General features: G+C 66.4%; 1 protein-coding gene across 2 annotated transcripts; it reads right to left on the bottom strand.

Annotated features, from left to right (window-relative positions):
• Positions 1-878: 878 nt before the first annotated feature.
• INCENP (inner centromere protein) lies at positions 879-14,692 on the bottom strand. 2 transcript variants are annotated; one of them, XM_068148476.1, is made up of 17 exons: positions 14,538-14,692; positions 14,323-14,436; positions 13,294-14,048; positions 10,699-10,750; positions 10,516-10,549; positions 8,941-8,995; positions 8,782-8,904; positions 8,092-8,143; positions 7,763-7,880; positions 7,283-7,417; positions 6,389-6,498; positions 5,435-5,555; positions 4,522-4,644; positions 3,926-4,101; positions 3,601-3,679; positions 2,007-2,166; positions 879-1,226 (listed from the first exon to the last, which is right to left on the bottom strand). In XM_068148476.1, the coding sequence occupies exons 1-17, from the start codon at positions 14,687-14,689 to the stop codon at positions 1,015-1,017; spliced, it is 2,571 nt and encodes an 856-aa protein (XP_068004577.1). In that variant the 5' UTR covers positions 14,690-14,692; the 3' UTR covers positions 879-1,014. The 2 variants fall into 2 exon arrangements, with proteins under 2 accessions (XP_068004577.1, XP_068004576.1); XM_068148475.1 differs by having other exon boundaries at positions 8,782-8,995.
• Positions 14,693-14,945: the final 253 nt, after the last annotated feature.

Raw genomic sequence — 14,945 nt, 5'->3', positions numbered from 1 at the left:
GGGGCCCAGCTTCAGTGGCAGACCCTGCCTGGGGGCATCCCTGCTGTGCCCTTGCTCCCTGGGTGCCACCAGAGAGGTGGCAAAGCAGAGGGAAGAAGGTGAAGAGGTTGGGATTCAGCATCGGCTTCACCAGCAGCCCCTAGCCCCCAGCAGAGCCCTGGGGCAGCTGCACTCATGGGGTCTGTACAGCCCCAGAGACAGGAATGTGGCCATGGAGCCAGAGCCAGCCCCAGCCAGAGCCAGCTCTGCTTTCACTGCTGCTTTCCTGCAGCAGCTCTGAGTTTGAGCTCAGCTGAGGCTAAAGGCTCAGGTTCAGCACCTGGGAGCAAACTCCTTTGACTCCAGGGACGCTGCAGCAGTCTAGGAAAGACAGCACAGCTTTCCCTCTCCCCCCGGGCAGCGCTGCCGGCTCCTGGGGGCCAGGTTCAGCAGGGCACTGCTGCAGGCCGGCCCCAGCGCTCGGCTCGGTGCCTGCCCAGCTTCCAGCTCCGGCCGGCAGGAAGCGAAGGCAGAGGCCAGGCCGAGGCTGCGGTGCCCGCGGGGCCCAGCGCTGGGGTCGGTGCGAGTGAGGCTCTTGCGCCATCTGCTGGCAGCAATCCTCAGCCTCGATGCAGTGACCCCAAGCAGTGCCAGGGCTGGAGGGTGAGCTCAAGCCCGGTTCAGCTCAGGGGTTCCCTGGCACAGGGCCCCAGCAGTCTCTCTCTCACTCTGCCAAACCCTTTCTCTGCCCCTGCCCAGGAACAGAAGTTCAGCGAAGAGAGGTCAGCAAAGCCCCGGGGGCAGCACAGCACCAACCCTGCCCTGCCCAGGCAGAACCTTCCTGTCCCCCAGGAGGCTCTGGGGGAGCTGCTCTCTGTCAGCCCTTTCTGTTCCAAGGGTTTGTTACTTACTTTGCTTTATTATTCTTCTTTTGAACTTTAAAAGGTCACTGCAGCCCCCCCAGCCCCCCCTCTGCTGCCCCCCCAGCTGCCATTGCTCAGCAGCAGCAGGCCTGGGGCTGAGGAGCTGCTCAGCTCAGCACTTCTTGAGGCTGTAGGAGGGGGGCAGGGCAGGCTTGAGGCCGCAGGGAGGGGAGCTCCAGATGGCCGAGCTGGTGCGCTTGAAGTACCTGGGCTTGCTCTTGCAGAAGATGTCCTCCAGCTTGGGGCTCAGGATCACCCCAAAGATCTCATCCACGTTGGGGGGGTTGTAGTACTGCCTGGTGACTGCCTGGGTGAGCTGCTCCCCTGCAGGCCAGAGGTGTGCAGGGTGTGGAGCCTGCCCCTGCTTCCCTCCAGCCCCCCCAGACCCCAAACCCTGCAGGGGGTGGAGCTGAATCAGAACTGTCAAGGCTGGAAGGGACCTCAGGGCTCAGCCACTTCCAACCCCCCTGCCCTGGAGCCACCTCCAGCCTGGCTGCAAAAACCTCCAGGGGTGAGGCCTCCACCACCCCCCTGGGCAACCTGTGCCAGGCTCTCACCACCCTCCTGGGGGACAACTTCTTCCTCACATCCAGTCTGAATCTATCCACTTCTAGTCTTGCTCCATCCCCCCCAGCCCTATCCCTCCCTGACACCTAAAAGTCCCTCCCCAGAATCCTGACGAGTCACCAAAGGTGCCCTGGAGGGAGACCCAGCCTGAGCTGAGCCCTGGGCAGGACCCAGAGCTTGCCAGAGGCCAAGCTTCCCCCTGCACACCATCAGCTCCTCACCTCTCTGGGGCAGGTGGAATATGCAATGAGGGAACCAAGTATCCCAGAGGCACATCTGCTCTGAGGCCCAGCCCAGGACCCTGGCCCTGCTCTGCCCTTCAAAGCCCCAGCAGTGTCAGGCAGGCCCAGGCCAGAGCCCAAGGTCCTGCTGATTCCTTTCCCAGCAGCAGCTCTAAGGCAGGTCCCAGGCGGCAGAGGAGCCCTCGGCCCGGCCTGCTGCTGGGGGTGGGGACTCTGAACTGCCACTGTGCACCTGGAACTGGAGGCCCCACAGCAGCTGCTCCTGCCTGCTGTGTGGGGAGCTGGCAGCACCCACCTGAGGCCCAGGCAGGGATGGGCTTGCGCGGTTGGCTCTCGTCGTCGGTGGAGTCATCGCTGTTCAGGTCCAGCCCATAGTTGTTGGGGTCTGTGCTGAAGGCCTTTGGAGCCCTCGGGGCATGGGGAGTCATCTGGTAGGAGTTGCAGGCACCTGAGTTCTGGAGGGCAGAGAGGTGCCTCAGGTGTCAGAGGCAGCAGAGCAGCAGCTGCCCCACACCAGCTCTGGAGCTCTAACCCACAGCTGTGCCCCAGCCCCAGGGCTGAGGCTCAGAGCTCTGGCTCTGCACTGCCTTCCCTTTGAGCTTGGGGGCTGCTGGGGGGGCTGCTTGGGGGCTGCCTGGGGCACAAAGCAGCCAGCAGCAGCTCAGCTCAGGCACAGCTCACACCCAGCTCAGTCTCAGCCTGGCTAAGCACAATCACCCTGATGGCTGGGAAGGTGCAGGCAGCAGCCCAGGGCAGGCTGAGCTGCAGCTCTCAGGGGAGCAGCACAGCTGGGAACACAAAGGAGGGCAAAGCAGAGCTGCAAATCCCTCCAGCCAGGAGCAGGGCTCTGGGGAGCTGCAGGGAGCTTTTCTTCCCCAGACACTGCCTTGCCAGCTCTGTGGCCCTCAGCACCAGCTCCTCCCTGGCTGGGCCAAGACAGAGCCAGATCCCTGTGCTTGTCTGCAGTGCTCAGTGCTGACAGAGCTCCAGAACCTGCAGCCAGGCCCCCACAAGGCACAGCTGTCCCCCCCCAGCCTCTGCTGTCCCCCCCCAGCCTCTGCTGCCAGCTTGGAGCTCAGGTATCAGCTTCCCAGGAGCTCTCCTGCCCCCAGGGCTCAGTGTCTAGAGAGCAGGCAGAGCTGACTTGAACCACCCCTGCCTTACCCTGGCAAGCACTCACTGCCTCCTTTCCCTCCTTCTCACTCCCCCCCAGCCCTTGAGATGCTCAAAGCCACCAGGAGCCAACCTCAGCTGCCCAGGAGGATGTTTAGAGTCCCTCAGCGCTGGGAAGGGACAAGCAGCAGAGGGAAGCTGCTCCCTGGGACAGCTGTGCTGGGGGCAGCTCTCTGCAGTCCTTCCCTGGAGACAGGGCACCAGGGGCAGCAGAATTGCCTCAGGGTTTGCTGGGTGCTCTCTCTGGACTCCACCTTGAGCTTTTTGCTCCTCTGGGGGCTGTGTCTGGGCTCTGTCTTTATCCTTTTGTTCCTCTGGCAGCTTCTTGTGTTGCTGCTCCTGCCTCTCCCTCTCTGCAGGCCTCAGCTGCAGGCCAACAGCACAAAGCTGATCTGCTGAGCTATGCTGGCTCCTAACCCATGGATGCCTTTCTAAACCTCTGCTGCCTTTTCCCTGGGGCTCTACAGAGCAGGAGGCAGCTGCCAGAGCCCAGCCTGCTGCTCCTTGCCTCTTCCTACTCAGGATTTTCAGAGGCTAAGTCCTTCCTCTGTGCAGCAGCCAGCCAGGCCAGAGCCACCCCGGGACTGCTTCTTCCTGCTGGGGGTTCTGGAGCACACCAGCTGCCAGCTCTGCCAGGAGGCATCTCCAGCAGCTCAGCTGCCTCCAGCAGCTCCTGCAGACAGCCCCAGGAGGCTCTCCCCATGCAGAGCCCTTACCTCCTTCTGCTGCTCCTCCTGGAGCCGCTCCTGAGCCTCCTTCTGCAGGCGAGCTGCCTTCTGCTGCTGCTCGCGGAGCCTGCAAGCACAGCAGCAGCTGTTGCCCACGCAGGGATGCCCCAGCCCAGGCCTGCTGCAGGGTCCTCCCTCCCTCCCCCCAGGGCACTCCTCACCACAACTCCCACTGCTGAGCCCACAGCTTCTTCCTGGCAGCTCAAAGGCAGCTCCAGAGCTGTGCCAGCAGCACAGGGCAGCTGCTCACTGCCAGCCTCCGTGGTGCCCAGCCCCAGCTCAGCACCGAGCACAGGCATGGACAGGGGCTTACTTTTCAGCCTGGATCCTCTCCTGTTCCTTCTTCTTCTCCAGCTCCCTCTGTGCAGCCAGCTGCTTCTCCCTCTCCTGTTCTGCCTGTCTCTGCTCCAGGACCCTCCTGGCCCGTTCCTGTTCCTCTTCCTTCCTCTTCTGCATCAGCTCCCTGTGCCGCCGCTCCTCCTCCTCCTCCTGCTCACAGCAGCCAGGCAGCCACTCAGCCCAGGCTGCCCCCGAGCCCCTGGCACCCAGCACTGCACAGCTGGGGAGCAGGCTGGGCTGAGGGCCCCCTGCCCTCCAGCTGTTTCAGGGCTGGCCTTTCCCAGCCCACCCACTGCTCCAGGGGCCCTAATGGCCAGCCTTTTGCTGGGGGGGTTGAATCAGTGCAGCAGCAGTGCTTAGGCTCTGCAAGAGCCTGCCCAGAGCCTGGGAGCAGGATGGGGGAGAGCCTCCAGCATGAGCATGCAGCACACCAGAGCTCTGGGGTCACAGCAGTGCTCTCCCTGGGTCTGTTGGTGCTCCCCCTGCACCCCCTGCTCACAGAGCCCCTGGCAGGCTGCAGCCCTCCCAGGGATGTGCAGCCCCCAGCCCAGGGCAGCCCCCAGCCCAGACCTGCTGCAGTGCTCTTTGCCTCCTGGCCTCCTCCTCCTGCCTGCGCCGGGCCTCCGCTTCCTCCAGCTTCTTGGCAGCTGCTCTCTTCCTGATCTTCTCCTCTGCCAACCTCTCCTCCCGCACCTGGGCACAGGGAGCCAGCTGCAGGCTCTGCCCTGCCCCAGGGGCAGCTGCCTCCAGCAGCCAGGAGGCCTGGGCCTCGCCTCAGCCAGGGACCTTCTCTCACAGCTCCCCAGGAGAAGCTGCTCCCAGCCTGGGCTTTGCACATCCCCCCCAGAACTCCTCAGAAGAGCAGAGGGAGACAACCCAAGCAGACAAGGGACTGCCCTGGTGACATCTGTCACTGGCCTGAGCCCCAGGCACAAGCAGGGGCTGGAGGGAACCTGGCTACTGTCACCTCCTCATCCATTGGCCCAATGGGAGAAGGGGACAAAGCCTCAGGGCTGGCTCCAGCTGCCTGACAAAGCCTGGAAGCCCTTTGGGAGGCACAGGTCTGGGGAAGATGAATCTTCATGGAATGGTCCAGGCCAGAAGGGACCTCCCAGGCTCACCCAGTCCAGCCCCCTGCAGTCCAGGGAAGGGACCTCAAGCCCTGGACAGCCTGGTCCAGTGCTCCAGCACCCTCACAGTGAAGAGCTTCCTCCTGCCACCCAGCCCCTCTCACCCTGAGGCCCCTGGCCCTGTCACTGCAGGCCTCTGCACAGCCTCTCTGCAGTTTCCATCTGTGTCTGCTGGCAGCCAGGGGCAGGCAGCCACCAGGCTCCTGCACAGTTCCCTCTTGAACCTCTCTCTGGCTCCCAGCAGCCTCAGCCCCACTGCAGGGCAGCCCCAGCCCCGCTGCAGGGCAGCCTCCTGTGGCCTCCTCCTGCAGCCCAGCCGTGAGTGGTGCTGCAGAGTGCAGGCAGGGCCTCACCTTCTCAGTCTTCTCCTCGAAGTGGGCAATCTTCTGCTCGATGCGGCGCTTGCGCTCCTGCTCCAGCTGCAGCGCCCTCTCGCGGCTCTCCTGCACCCTGCGCTGCCGCTCCTCCCGCCGCCTGCGGGGGACAGCCTGCAGCTCAGGGGCAGCCTGCAGCTCAGGGGCAGCCTGCAGCTCGGGGGGGGGGGCAGCAGCCCTGCAGCTCAGGCACCGCCCGCGGCCGCCCTCTGCTGGCGGCGGGGAGGCAAACTCCCCAGGGCTGGGAGGGACTGCCAGAGTAGGGCCATGGAACCCAGTGCAGGGGGCACAGAACACACCCAGCCAGGGCTGGGAAGGCTCCAGAGGAGACTCCACAACCTCTCTGGGCAGCCTGCTCCAGGCCTCTGGGAGCCTCAGTACAGAAGTTCCTCCTCCTGCTGAGGTGGAACCTCCTGTGCTGGAGTTTATATCCACTGCCCCTTGGCCTATCCCAGGGCACAGTGAGCAGAGCCTGGCCCTGCCCCCTCCATCCTGACCCCCAGCCCTCAGCTATAGACAGACATTGATCAGATCCCTCTCAGCCTTCTCCTCTCCAGACTGAACAGCCCCAGGGCTCAGCCTCTCCTCACAGGGCAGAGCTCCAGGCCCTTCAGCACCCTCCTGGGCACCTTCTCAAGCCCCATCCGAGCCAGGGCTGCAGCCAGGGCTGAAGCAGTCAGCTGGGGGCGCAGCCAGGCAGGCAGAGCAGGCTGGCAGGAATCCCAGCTGCATGCATGGACTCCCCAGGGGCAGGCAGCAGGCAGGCGGGGGGGCAGGCAGGCAGGGGGGGCAGGCAGGCAGGCAGGCGGGGGGGCAGCAGGCAGGCAGGGGGGCAGGCAGGCTGGCAGGGGGGCAGGCAGGCTGGCAGGGGGGCAGGCAGGCTGGCAGGGGGGCAGGCAGGCTGGCAGGGGGGCAGGCAGGCAGCAGACTCACAGCTTCGCCTCGTCCAGACGCCGTTTCTTCTCCTCCTCCAGCTTCTGCTTCCTCAGCTGCTCAGCTTCTTGCTTCTTCTTGAGGATCTGCAGCTTCTGCCTCTCCTTCTCCTGCAGTGGGAGGGAAGCTGAGGGCAGCCCTGGCAGGGGCAGCCCTGGCAGGGGCACCTCGCTGCTGGGCAGCACAGCCCTGCCCTGCTGCTCACCGCCTCTGGCCTCCAGGGCCCAAGCCCAGCCCTGAGCTGCAGCTGCCAGCCAGACCCTGTGCTGTGGTGCTGAGTGGTGCTCAGCACCCACACAGGAAGAGTCCTGAGAGGAGGTTACCTGCAACACTCCACCAGCTGGCAAGCAAAGGACTCAGGCAGGAAAAGCCCTTCCCAGCAGAGCAGCTCCTTCCCAAGGCAGCCAGCAGCAACCTCAGTGCCCCCTGAGAGCCTCCCGGGGTCTCACCTGCTGCAGCACAGGGAGGCTCCCCCAGCCCCACCAGGACAGCTCTGAGCAACACTCCAGGAGTGAGGCTGTGGCCAGAGCCAAGCTGCAGGCAGGAAATGCCCTTCCTCTCCCTCCCCAAGCCTGCTGCAGGTGAAAGCAACCCCCAGGACCACCTCATTCTGCAGGCAACTAAATGCTCCTGGCTCTGAGACCAAAGAGTGCTGTGGGGGCAGGGCACAGGGAAGCCCTGAGAGAATGAAATCAGAGCTCCCAATGCCAGGCAGCTGCTGGGGGAACTGCAGGGAGACAGCCCAGGGCCCACCCAGGGCCCACCCTGGGGCTCTGCAGGGAGCTGAGTGACCAACTTCAGTCAGTTTGTGCAAACAGCTTCTGAGCTGAATGAGGCTGGGGAGGATGCTCACAGCTCAGCCCCCCCAGGCCCCAGCCCAGGAGCAAGCCTCACCCTGGGGTCAGTCTGCAGGGGAGTGTTGTGCCTGATGAAGGACTTGATCACCATGCTCCCACCCAGGGAGCTGGGGGTCATCAGCAGCTGGTTCTTCTGCACGGTGTGCAGGAAGGTCTTGATAGGCTTCACCACCTGGAAGGAGCAGAGCCAGGCTCAGGGGCCAGGGCCGGGCTGGGCAGCCCCCAGGGGCAAGGCTGGGCAGCCCCCAGGGGCCGGGGCCGGGCTGGGCAGCCCCCAGGGGCAAGGCTCAGCAGCCCCCAGGGGCCAGGGCCGGGCTGGGCAGCCCCCAGGGGCCAGGGCCGGGCTGGGCAGCCCCCAGGGGCAAGGCTCAGCAGCCCCCAGGGGCCAGGGCCGGGCTGGGCAGCCCCCAGGGGCCAGGGCTGGGCTGGGCAGCCCCCAGGGGCCGGGGCCGGGCTGGGCAGCCCCCAGGGGCCAGGCCAGCTCTGGGCAGGGGCAGCAGGGCTGCAAGGAGCTTACTTTGCTGGCTGGGAAGGTGGGGGATGGAGTCTTTTTCCTGGGGGGAGAGAGCCCCCCCTCCTCTGCCTGCTGGTGGTCATAGCACTCATCCACAGCCCTCTTGTAGCTTGGCTTTCTCCTGGGAAGGGACAGGCACAGGGGGCACAGGGCTGGAAGGGAGCCTCAAAGGCCATCTGCTCCCAGCCCCCTGCAGCCTGGGGGACAGCAGCAGGCTGGCACAGCGGCAGGCTGGCAACAGAGGCAGAGAAAGCCTCCTGCAGAGCATTGCAGTGTCCAGCAGCCTGCTCTGGACTGCACTGGGGGGCTCAGTCCTGCCTGGATGGACACACCTGGCGCTCTGGGGTGGCTCCTGGGTCTTCTCACTCTTGTTCGAGTTTCCCTCTGCAAGAGAACACTGGCAGTCAGCTGCAGCAGGCAGCAGCCCCCCCCCCAGCAGGCAGCAGCCCCCCCCCAGCAGGCAGCAGCCTCCCCCCCAGCAGGCAGCAGCCTCCCCCCCAGCAGGCAGCAGCCCCCCCCCAGCAGGCAGCAGCCCCCAGCCCCCCCCAGCAGAGCTCAGGCCGCAGTGAGGCCCTGCCAGGAGCCCTTCAGCTGAGCTGCTCTGCCCTTCACTGCTGGAGGCCGAGGGCAGAGGCCCCAGAGTGCCCTGAGCTGTACCCCAGGCTGTGCAGCTCCTGCAGGGCTACAGAGCATCCCCCTGCCCCAGAAACAGAGCCCAGAGGCCCCCACAGCCTGGGCACCAGCATCCCCCTGCCCCAGAAACAGAGCCCAGAGGCCCCCACAGCCTGGGCACCAGCATCCCCCTGCCCACCCTCCCCCAGCCCAGAGCAGGCAGCAGCTCCAGCAGGAGCCCCCCCACTGCTGACCCCTTAGCACAGCCCTCCCTTGACAAAGGTGACCCTCACCCCCACAGCCAACCCCAGCCCCAGCCCCACAGCCTGCCCCGCCCCAGCCCCGCCCCCACAGCCTGCCCCGCCCCAGCCCCGCCCCCACAGCCTGCCCCGCCCCAGCCCCGCCCTCACCCTGGCCGCCGGGCCGCTCCTGCCTGCCGAGGGTCCGTGAGCGCAGGGACATCCGCGGGCTCGGGGAGCCTGCCCCAGCCCTGCCCCCGCCCTGCCCCGGGCTGCTGGGCTCCTGGGGCTGCTCCTGGGGCTGCTGCTGGGGCTGCTGCTGGGGCTGCTGCTGGGGCCTGCCCACGGCCTGGGGGCCCAGGGGCACGGGTGGGCTCTGGGGAGCCTGCAGGAGAAGGGTTTCAGCCCAGGTCTCAGACGGGCAGCCGCTGCCCCCAGCCCTGCTCCCATCCTGAGCACCTCCAGAGCCACAGGCAGGGTGCTGAGCAGGGCTGCAGCCCCCAGGCTCCCTCCTGCTGCTGTGCAGAGGCAGCAGTGGGGCTGCAGCAGGGCAGGCACTGCTGCACTGGGAGCTGGAGCCTCCAGCAGAGCTTGCTGCATGCTGCAGCCATGAGTGGGCAGCAGGAGGCAGAGGCAAGCAGCCCCTGCCCTGCTTCCTTCCCCCTGCCCTGCTTCCTTCCCCCTGCCCTGCTTCCTCCCCCCCTGCCCCTGCTTCCTCCCCCCTGCCCCTGCTTCCTCATCCCCCTGCCCTGCTTCCTCCCCCCCTGCCCCTGCTTCCTCCCCCCCTGCCCCTGCCACAAGCTGCCCCTGCCCTCACAGCCTGCTGGGGGGAGCTGGCAGTGCCCTCCCCTGGCACTGCACTGGGCTGCCAGGGGTGCCAGGAGAAGGGTGGAGCCTGGCCCTGCCCACAGAGGCTTCTGCAGAGGCCTTGGCCCAGAGCTGGGCACAGCAGCCCCCTGCAGCCCGATGGGAGGCCAGAGAAGCCCAGAGCAGGCCTGGGGGCAGCCTGCCCCCTAAGCACCAGCACACACTGGGCACTGGATGCCACCCTGCACCCAGGGGAGGTCTGCTCCGAGCTGCTGGCTCCACAGCTGCCAGGGCAAGTCCAAACCACATCTGGTTTGCCAAGAGCACTGCTGGGGGGCAGGGAGGAGGAAGGTGACAGAGCTCAGGGCACAGAGCCAAGGCAGCAGGGCTCTGCTCAGGCCTGCAGGCCCATTCCTTCTGCTCCCCTCGGAGCTGCTCAGGCATGCTGGGCAGCCAGGGGCAGGGCTGCAGCCCCACACAGCCTGGGCAGGTGCAGGCCTGAGCTGCTGCTGGAGCTCTGCTCCTTAGCTCAGCCTCTGCTTGCTGAGGGCTGCTCTTGACCAAGCACCACCACGGCCCTGGGGTCTGAGCCCCCTGCCCCGGGGAGGGCACTGGGAGCTGTGCAGGGATGGGGGCTGCCCCCCACATGGCATTTCCAGTTTCTGTGGGGGTTTAAAGCAAGCTGGCAAGCTCTGAGCAGGCTGCAGGCCCAGGAAGGCCAGGAGCAGCCACAGAAAGAGCTGAGGAGCTGGAGCTGCAAGGTTAGGGCAGGGTCCCCCTCTGGAGCACCTGGGCCCTGGGAGGAGGCTCAGGAGCAGGACTCTGTTCTGGGGGGTTGGAGCTCAGGCACCAGCCTGTCCCTGGCCTTTAAATCCACAGACACAGAGTGACAGAGAGCACCTCCTGGCCAGAGCCAGCCCAGCCTCTGCAAGCTGCTGGGGGGGGCCCAGAGCCCCTGCCCAGGAGCAGCCTTGGGTGCTGTGTGCTCCTTTCCCAAGGGAGCCCCCAGGGGAGGAAAACCATCCCAGGCCTCCTCAGCCAGTGGCCAGAGCCAAGCCCTCACCCACCAAACTCCCTCAGCCTGTGCTCAGCTCTTACCTGCCTGGGGGGGCTGCAGGGGTCAGAAGAAGGCCTAGGGAAGAACAAAGGCAGCTTGGTCAGGAGCCCCCAGGGCAGGGCAGGCTCTTGTCACCTGCAGGCAGCAGGCTGTGCACCAGCAGTGTCAGCTCAGTGTCCTCCAGCAGGTCACTGAGGAGTGGCAAACATCTGAAAGGAGCTCACCCAGCTGTCAGAACTGTTCCTTCCCCCTCTGGCACCTCCTCAGAGCTGGAGTCTGCAGGGAAACAGAGAGCACCGCGGGGGCTGCAGCAGGGGGGGCTGCACTGGGGGGCAGGGAGAGCTCTGGAAGCTGCAGCTGCCCAGAGCTGAGTGCCTGCTGCTGGGGTGAGGGTGCAGACCCCCCCAGGCAGCCCTGGAGTGTGGTGTGAGAGCTGCAGCCCTGCAGCAGCCCCAAGCACTGCTCCCTGAGCTCACCTTTGGAGTGGGCTCAGCCTCCTGCAGGAGGTAAAGCAGCCTGGGTGCTGCTTCCTGCCAGCCCCCCGCCAAGCCCCTGCCAGCCCCTGCCTCCCCCCCTGCCAGCCCCCCACCTCCCCCCTGCCAGCAGCCCCTGCCTCCCCCCTGCCTCCCCCCCTGCCTCCCCCCCGCCTCCCCACCCCAGCACTGCCAGAAATGGAGGCTAATGAATAACAGAGGCAAGGAAGCAGCTCCAGCCCAGGCAGAGCCTGCAGGGCTGAGCCTGCAGCCTGCTCCCACTCCTCCCCCAGGCCCAAGCTGTGCCCAGCCAGGGCAGGAGCTGCTGCAGGGACTGACCCTGCCCTGGCTTCCAGGGCTGGGAGCAGCTCAAGCAGAGGAGCACAAAGCATCCCAGCTGCCTCCTTGCACCCAGGAGCTCTGACCAGGCACTGGCCTGGTGCAGAGGGAAGGAGCCAAGGCTTGCTCAGCCCTCCCAGGTAACCCAGCTCTGGCCAGCACAGGCTGAGCGTTTCAGCAGGGCACAGAAAGCCTCTCCAGGGCCTCTGTGAAGTCCTCACCAAGCAGACTGCCCTGAGTGAGCCTCAAACTCTGCACCAGGAAATTCACCTAGCTCCCTGCAGCCAGGTTGGGGAGCCCTGGCCTGGGCACAAGAGAGCTCCAGCTCTGGAGCAGCACTCAGGGGTGGGATGGTGTGGGCAGGACCTCTGCTGTGCTTGTCCAGGGACAGCCTGCTGAGCCTCCACCAGCAGTGCCTTTGAGCCAGCAAGCCCCAGGGAGGCAGAGCTGGGCAGTGAGGGGAGGCAGTGCCAGCTCAGCTCTTGGCTCTCCCTCCACACCAACCTGCTGTGCTGAGCCAGCCTGCCCCCAGCACCAGGCCCTGCACCACCTGCACTTACTGACCACTTCCTCCCCAGCCTGAGCAGAGAGGCTGCAGCCAGCCCTGGCTGCTGCTCCAGGGGCACAGTGCACTCAGTTTGTGCTTCACTGAAAGGGCCTCTGGCTTCAGACAGCTCAGCCTCCAGGGCCCCCTCAGGCTAGCAGCCAGACCCTGCAGAGCAGGGATCTGCTGAGAGCTCAGAGCTGCACTGAGAGCCCAGCTTCCTGTGCTGGGGGCACTGAGACACCCTGGAGCAGCCCCATGCCCCCTGCTGCCAGGCCCAGCAGCACTGGCAGTGTGCTGCCCAGCCCAGGCCCTGCCCTCTGCTCTCTGCTGGCTCAATGGAGGCAGCAGCACTGACCCAGGAAGAACAGAGCACCTCCAGCCCTCTCCTGCCCACCCTCCACATCCCAGCCCCAACCACTGCCACACAGCTGACCCCCACCCACCCGGGGGGACCCCAGACTCCCAGCACAGCTGAACCTCCTTCAGAGCCCCTGGGGGGGGAATGATGCACTCCTGGGTGGACTGCCCCAAGTGCTCCTGCTCTGGCAGGGGGGACTGGATGCTTGCTGCAGCCACTGCTCTGGGGGCAGCTGCTGGAGCTGTGCAGGCTGCAGGAGTCCTTAGCTGAGCAATCCCTTAGCTGCACAGAGCACAGCAATCCCATCCACGGGTGCCAAGAGCAACAGCCTCACCTGGGCACCCTTGGGTGGGGACATGCTGCAGGAGCCACCTCCTGCCCATGCTGGCAGCTCTCACTGGGAGGAGATCTCAGTCTGTGTCCTGCTTAGGGGACTGAGAACACAGAGGACAGGAACAGCCTCTCTGGGCAAGAGCTGCTTCCTCACCACTGCTTCCTCAGTTAGGGGTCGCTGGGGAGGGCTGCTAAGGACTTCTCTTAGCTCTCTGCTTCTCCTGGCCAGGGCTCTGGTGTGGGGATGCTGCAAGGGACTTCTGTTGGCTGCTTTGCCTGTTGAGGGATCCTGGAGCACTGCAGGGGTCAGCCTGCAGTGCTGGGGGTTCTACAAGGTGTCACTAAGGGACTGCTGGGAAGAACTGAGAGTCTCTGCCCCCTGCATTTCTGGCACCTGGTTGCTATGCAGCACTGAGGTTTCTGCCTTCATTCCTCACCCAGGGCCCCCAGCTCAGAACAGTTAGAAGCCACAGAGGATCTCTTGAGGCCCTTTCCACTGCACTGTGGCACTATGACACCTCCTGTCCACAGCAGCTCGAGAGACATCCCTGCTGCTCTCCCAGAGGGTGCCCAGGGCTGAGCTCACAGGCCATGCTCCAGCAGCTCCCCAGAGCCCCCCTTGGAGCCTTCTCGCTGGCAGCAGCTGGCCTGGCCCAGGAGGGGCAGGGGAGGCTCTGCTGCAGCCCACCCCAGCCCCCTTCAGCAGCAAGAAACGAGCCCAAGCGAAGCAGGAGTGGCGCAGAGCGCCCCCCGGGGCTCCCCCACTCACCGTCGGGGCAGCTGGCTGCTGAGGGCCGGGGCCGGGCCCGCGTCGCCACTCTGCCTGCGGAGGCGGAGACCTGGCTGCCCCTGCGGCTGCCCCTGCGGCTCCCCCGGCAGCGCTTGGCCGCCGCGGAGCTGCCGCGGCCGGGGGCAGCTCTGCCCAGCAGGCTCCTGCGCACGGAGCGGCGACTCAGCCTCGGACCCTTGGGGGTGCCTGCGACGTCCTGGGCGCGCTGCGCAGCCTCCTGCTCGTCCCCCGCGGGTGCCTGCAGGGAGCCATCCAGCCCGGGCGCGGGGCTCACGACGAAGGTGCTGTTGGCTGCGTGCGGCTGAGGAGTGCCCGGGGGCTCTGCCCCGCGGTCTGCCTTGGGGGTGCTGCTGGCTGCCACCGTCTCGGGGGCTGCCGGCGCAGCTGAGGCTCTGCCAACCTGGTCCTCCTCGCGAGGATGCTCCTCCGAGGCCATGACAAAGGTGCCACGGAGCTGCTGCCTCCCCCTCGGGGACTTCGCCTGGAGGCACAGCTCAGCACTGATGCAGTTGCTGAGGTTGATGTCTGCCGAGAGAGGCTTCCTCTCCTGTAGGACAGGGCTCTTGGGAAGGACTATCTGCGGGACCTCGGGGATCTTGGCAAGTGCTGCGGTCTGGGATCTTGTCACGCGTTGAGGGGGAGACGTCTCGGCCCTGCTGAGCTCCAGGTTTTCTTTGTTCCGGGACTGAGAGCGTGTGGAGGGTCTGGTGCTGCTGTTCTTCCTCTGGGACGACCTAGCGACAGAAACGGAGCCTCAGACTGGGACGGGGAACAGACTGAGGCCCTTCACGTGGGGACACAGAGAAGCACAGCTGAGGCCCCCCGAGAGCTGCAGAAAGCGGCAGGGAAGGGAAGAGGCCGCGGGGCCCCGGCTGCCAGCGCCGAGCTGCGGAGCGCCGGGACGGCTCCGCGCGGCCCCAGGACCCCTCCTGCCCGCAGCGGCCTCGGTCCCGCGCGGAGGGAAGCTCTCTGCCCTCTGCCCCCTCCCCCGGCCGGGCCTGGGCCTACCTCTTCCTGCCCAGCTCCGTCTCCTCGCTCCGCGGAGCGGCACAGCGCTTCCTCCGCTGCCGGCTCTTCTGCGACGGCGTCTTGGGCATCAGCTCCGGCTCGTCGCGGTAGTGGCTGCGGGGGGAAGGGGGAAGGGGGAAGGCGGCAGCTCAGCGCGGGAGCGGCCGGGAAGGGCTCGGCGCGGCGCGGCCCGGGGCGGGCCAGGCCGTAGCTACCTGCTGAACATCCTGATGGCCTCCTCGCGGATCTCCTCCAGCCACACCAGGTCGGTGTCGTCCACCTCCTGCAAGAACTCCGCCAGCCGCCGCTTGCAGGTGGCCAGCAGCTGCCGGGGGTCCGCCGCCGCCGCCGCCTCCATGGCTGCCATCTCCTTCCCTCCCAACCGCTCGAATTCAAACGCGGCGCGCGCCGCCCGCCCCCTGCAGCCGCGGCGCCGCAGCCAATCGCCGCCAGGCCGCGCGCCGCCCGCGCTCCCCATTGGCTGCGAGCCCGCCCGGGAGCGCCCAAACCAGGCCCCGAGGACTCGGGTTGGAAGGCGGGGCTGGGGCAGGCCGGCAAATGGGCTGCGGGGGCTTCGAGGAGGGGAAGTGATGGACGTGGGCAGCGACCAATAAAAAGCACGT

Source organism: Melanerpes formicivorus, unplaced genomic scaffold (genome assembly GCF_026170545.1).
Source record: "Melanerpes formicivorus ecotype bairdi unplaced genomic scaffold, bMelFor1.0.p_v2 SCAF_16, whole genome shotgun sequence".
Lineage (NCBI taxonomy): Eukaryota > Metazoa > Chordata > Aves > Piciformes > Picidae > Melanerpes > Melanerpes formicivorus.
Note: the sequence above shows the minus strand (reverse complement) of the source record. Positions and strands in the feature narration are given on the sequence as shown.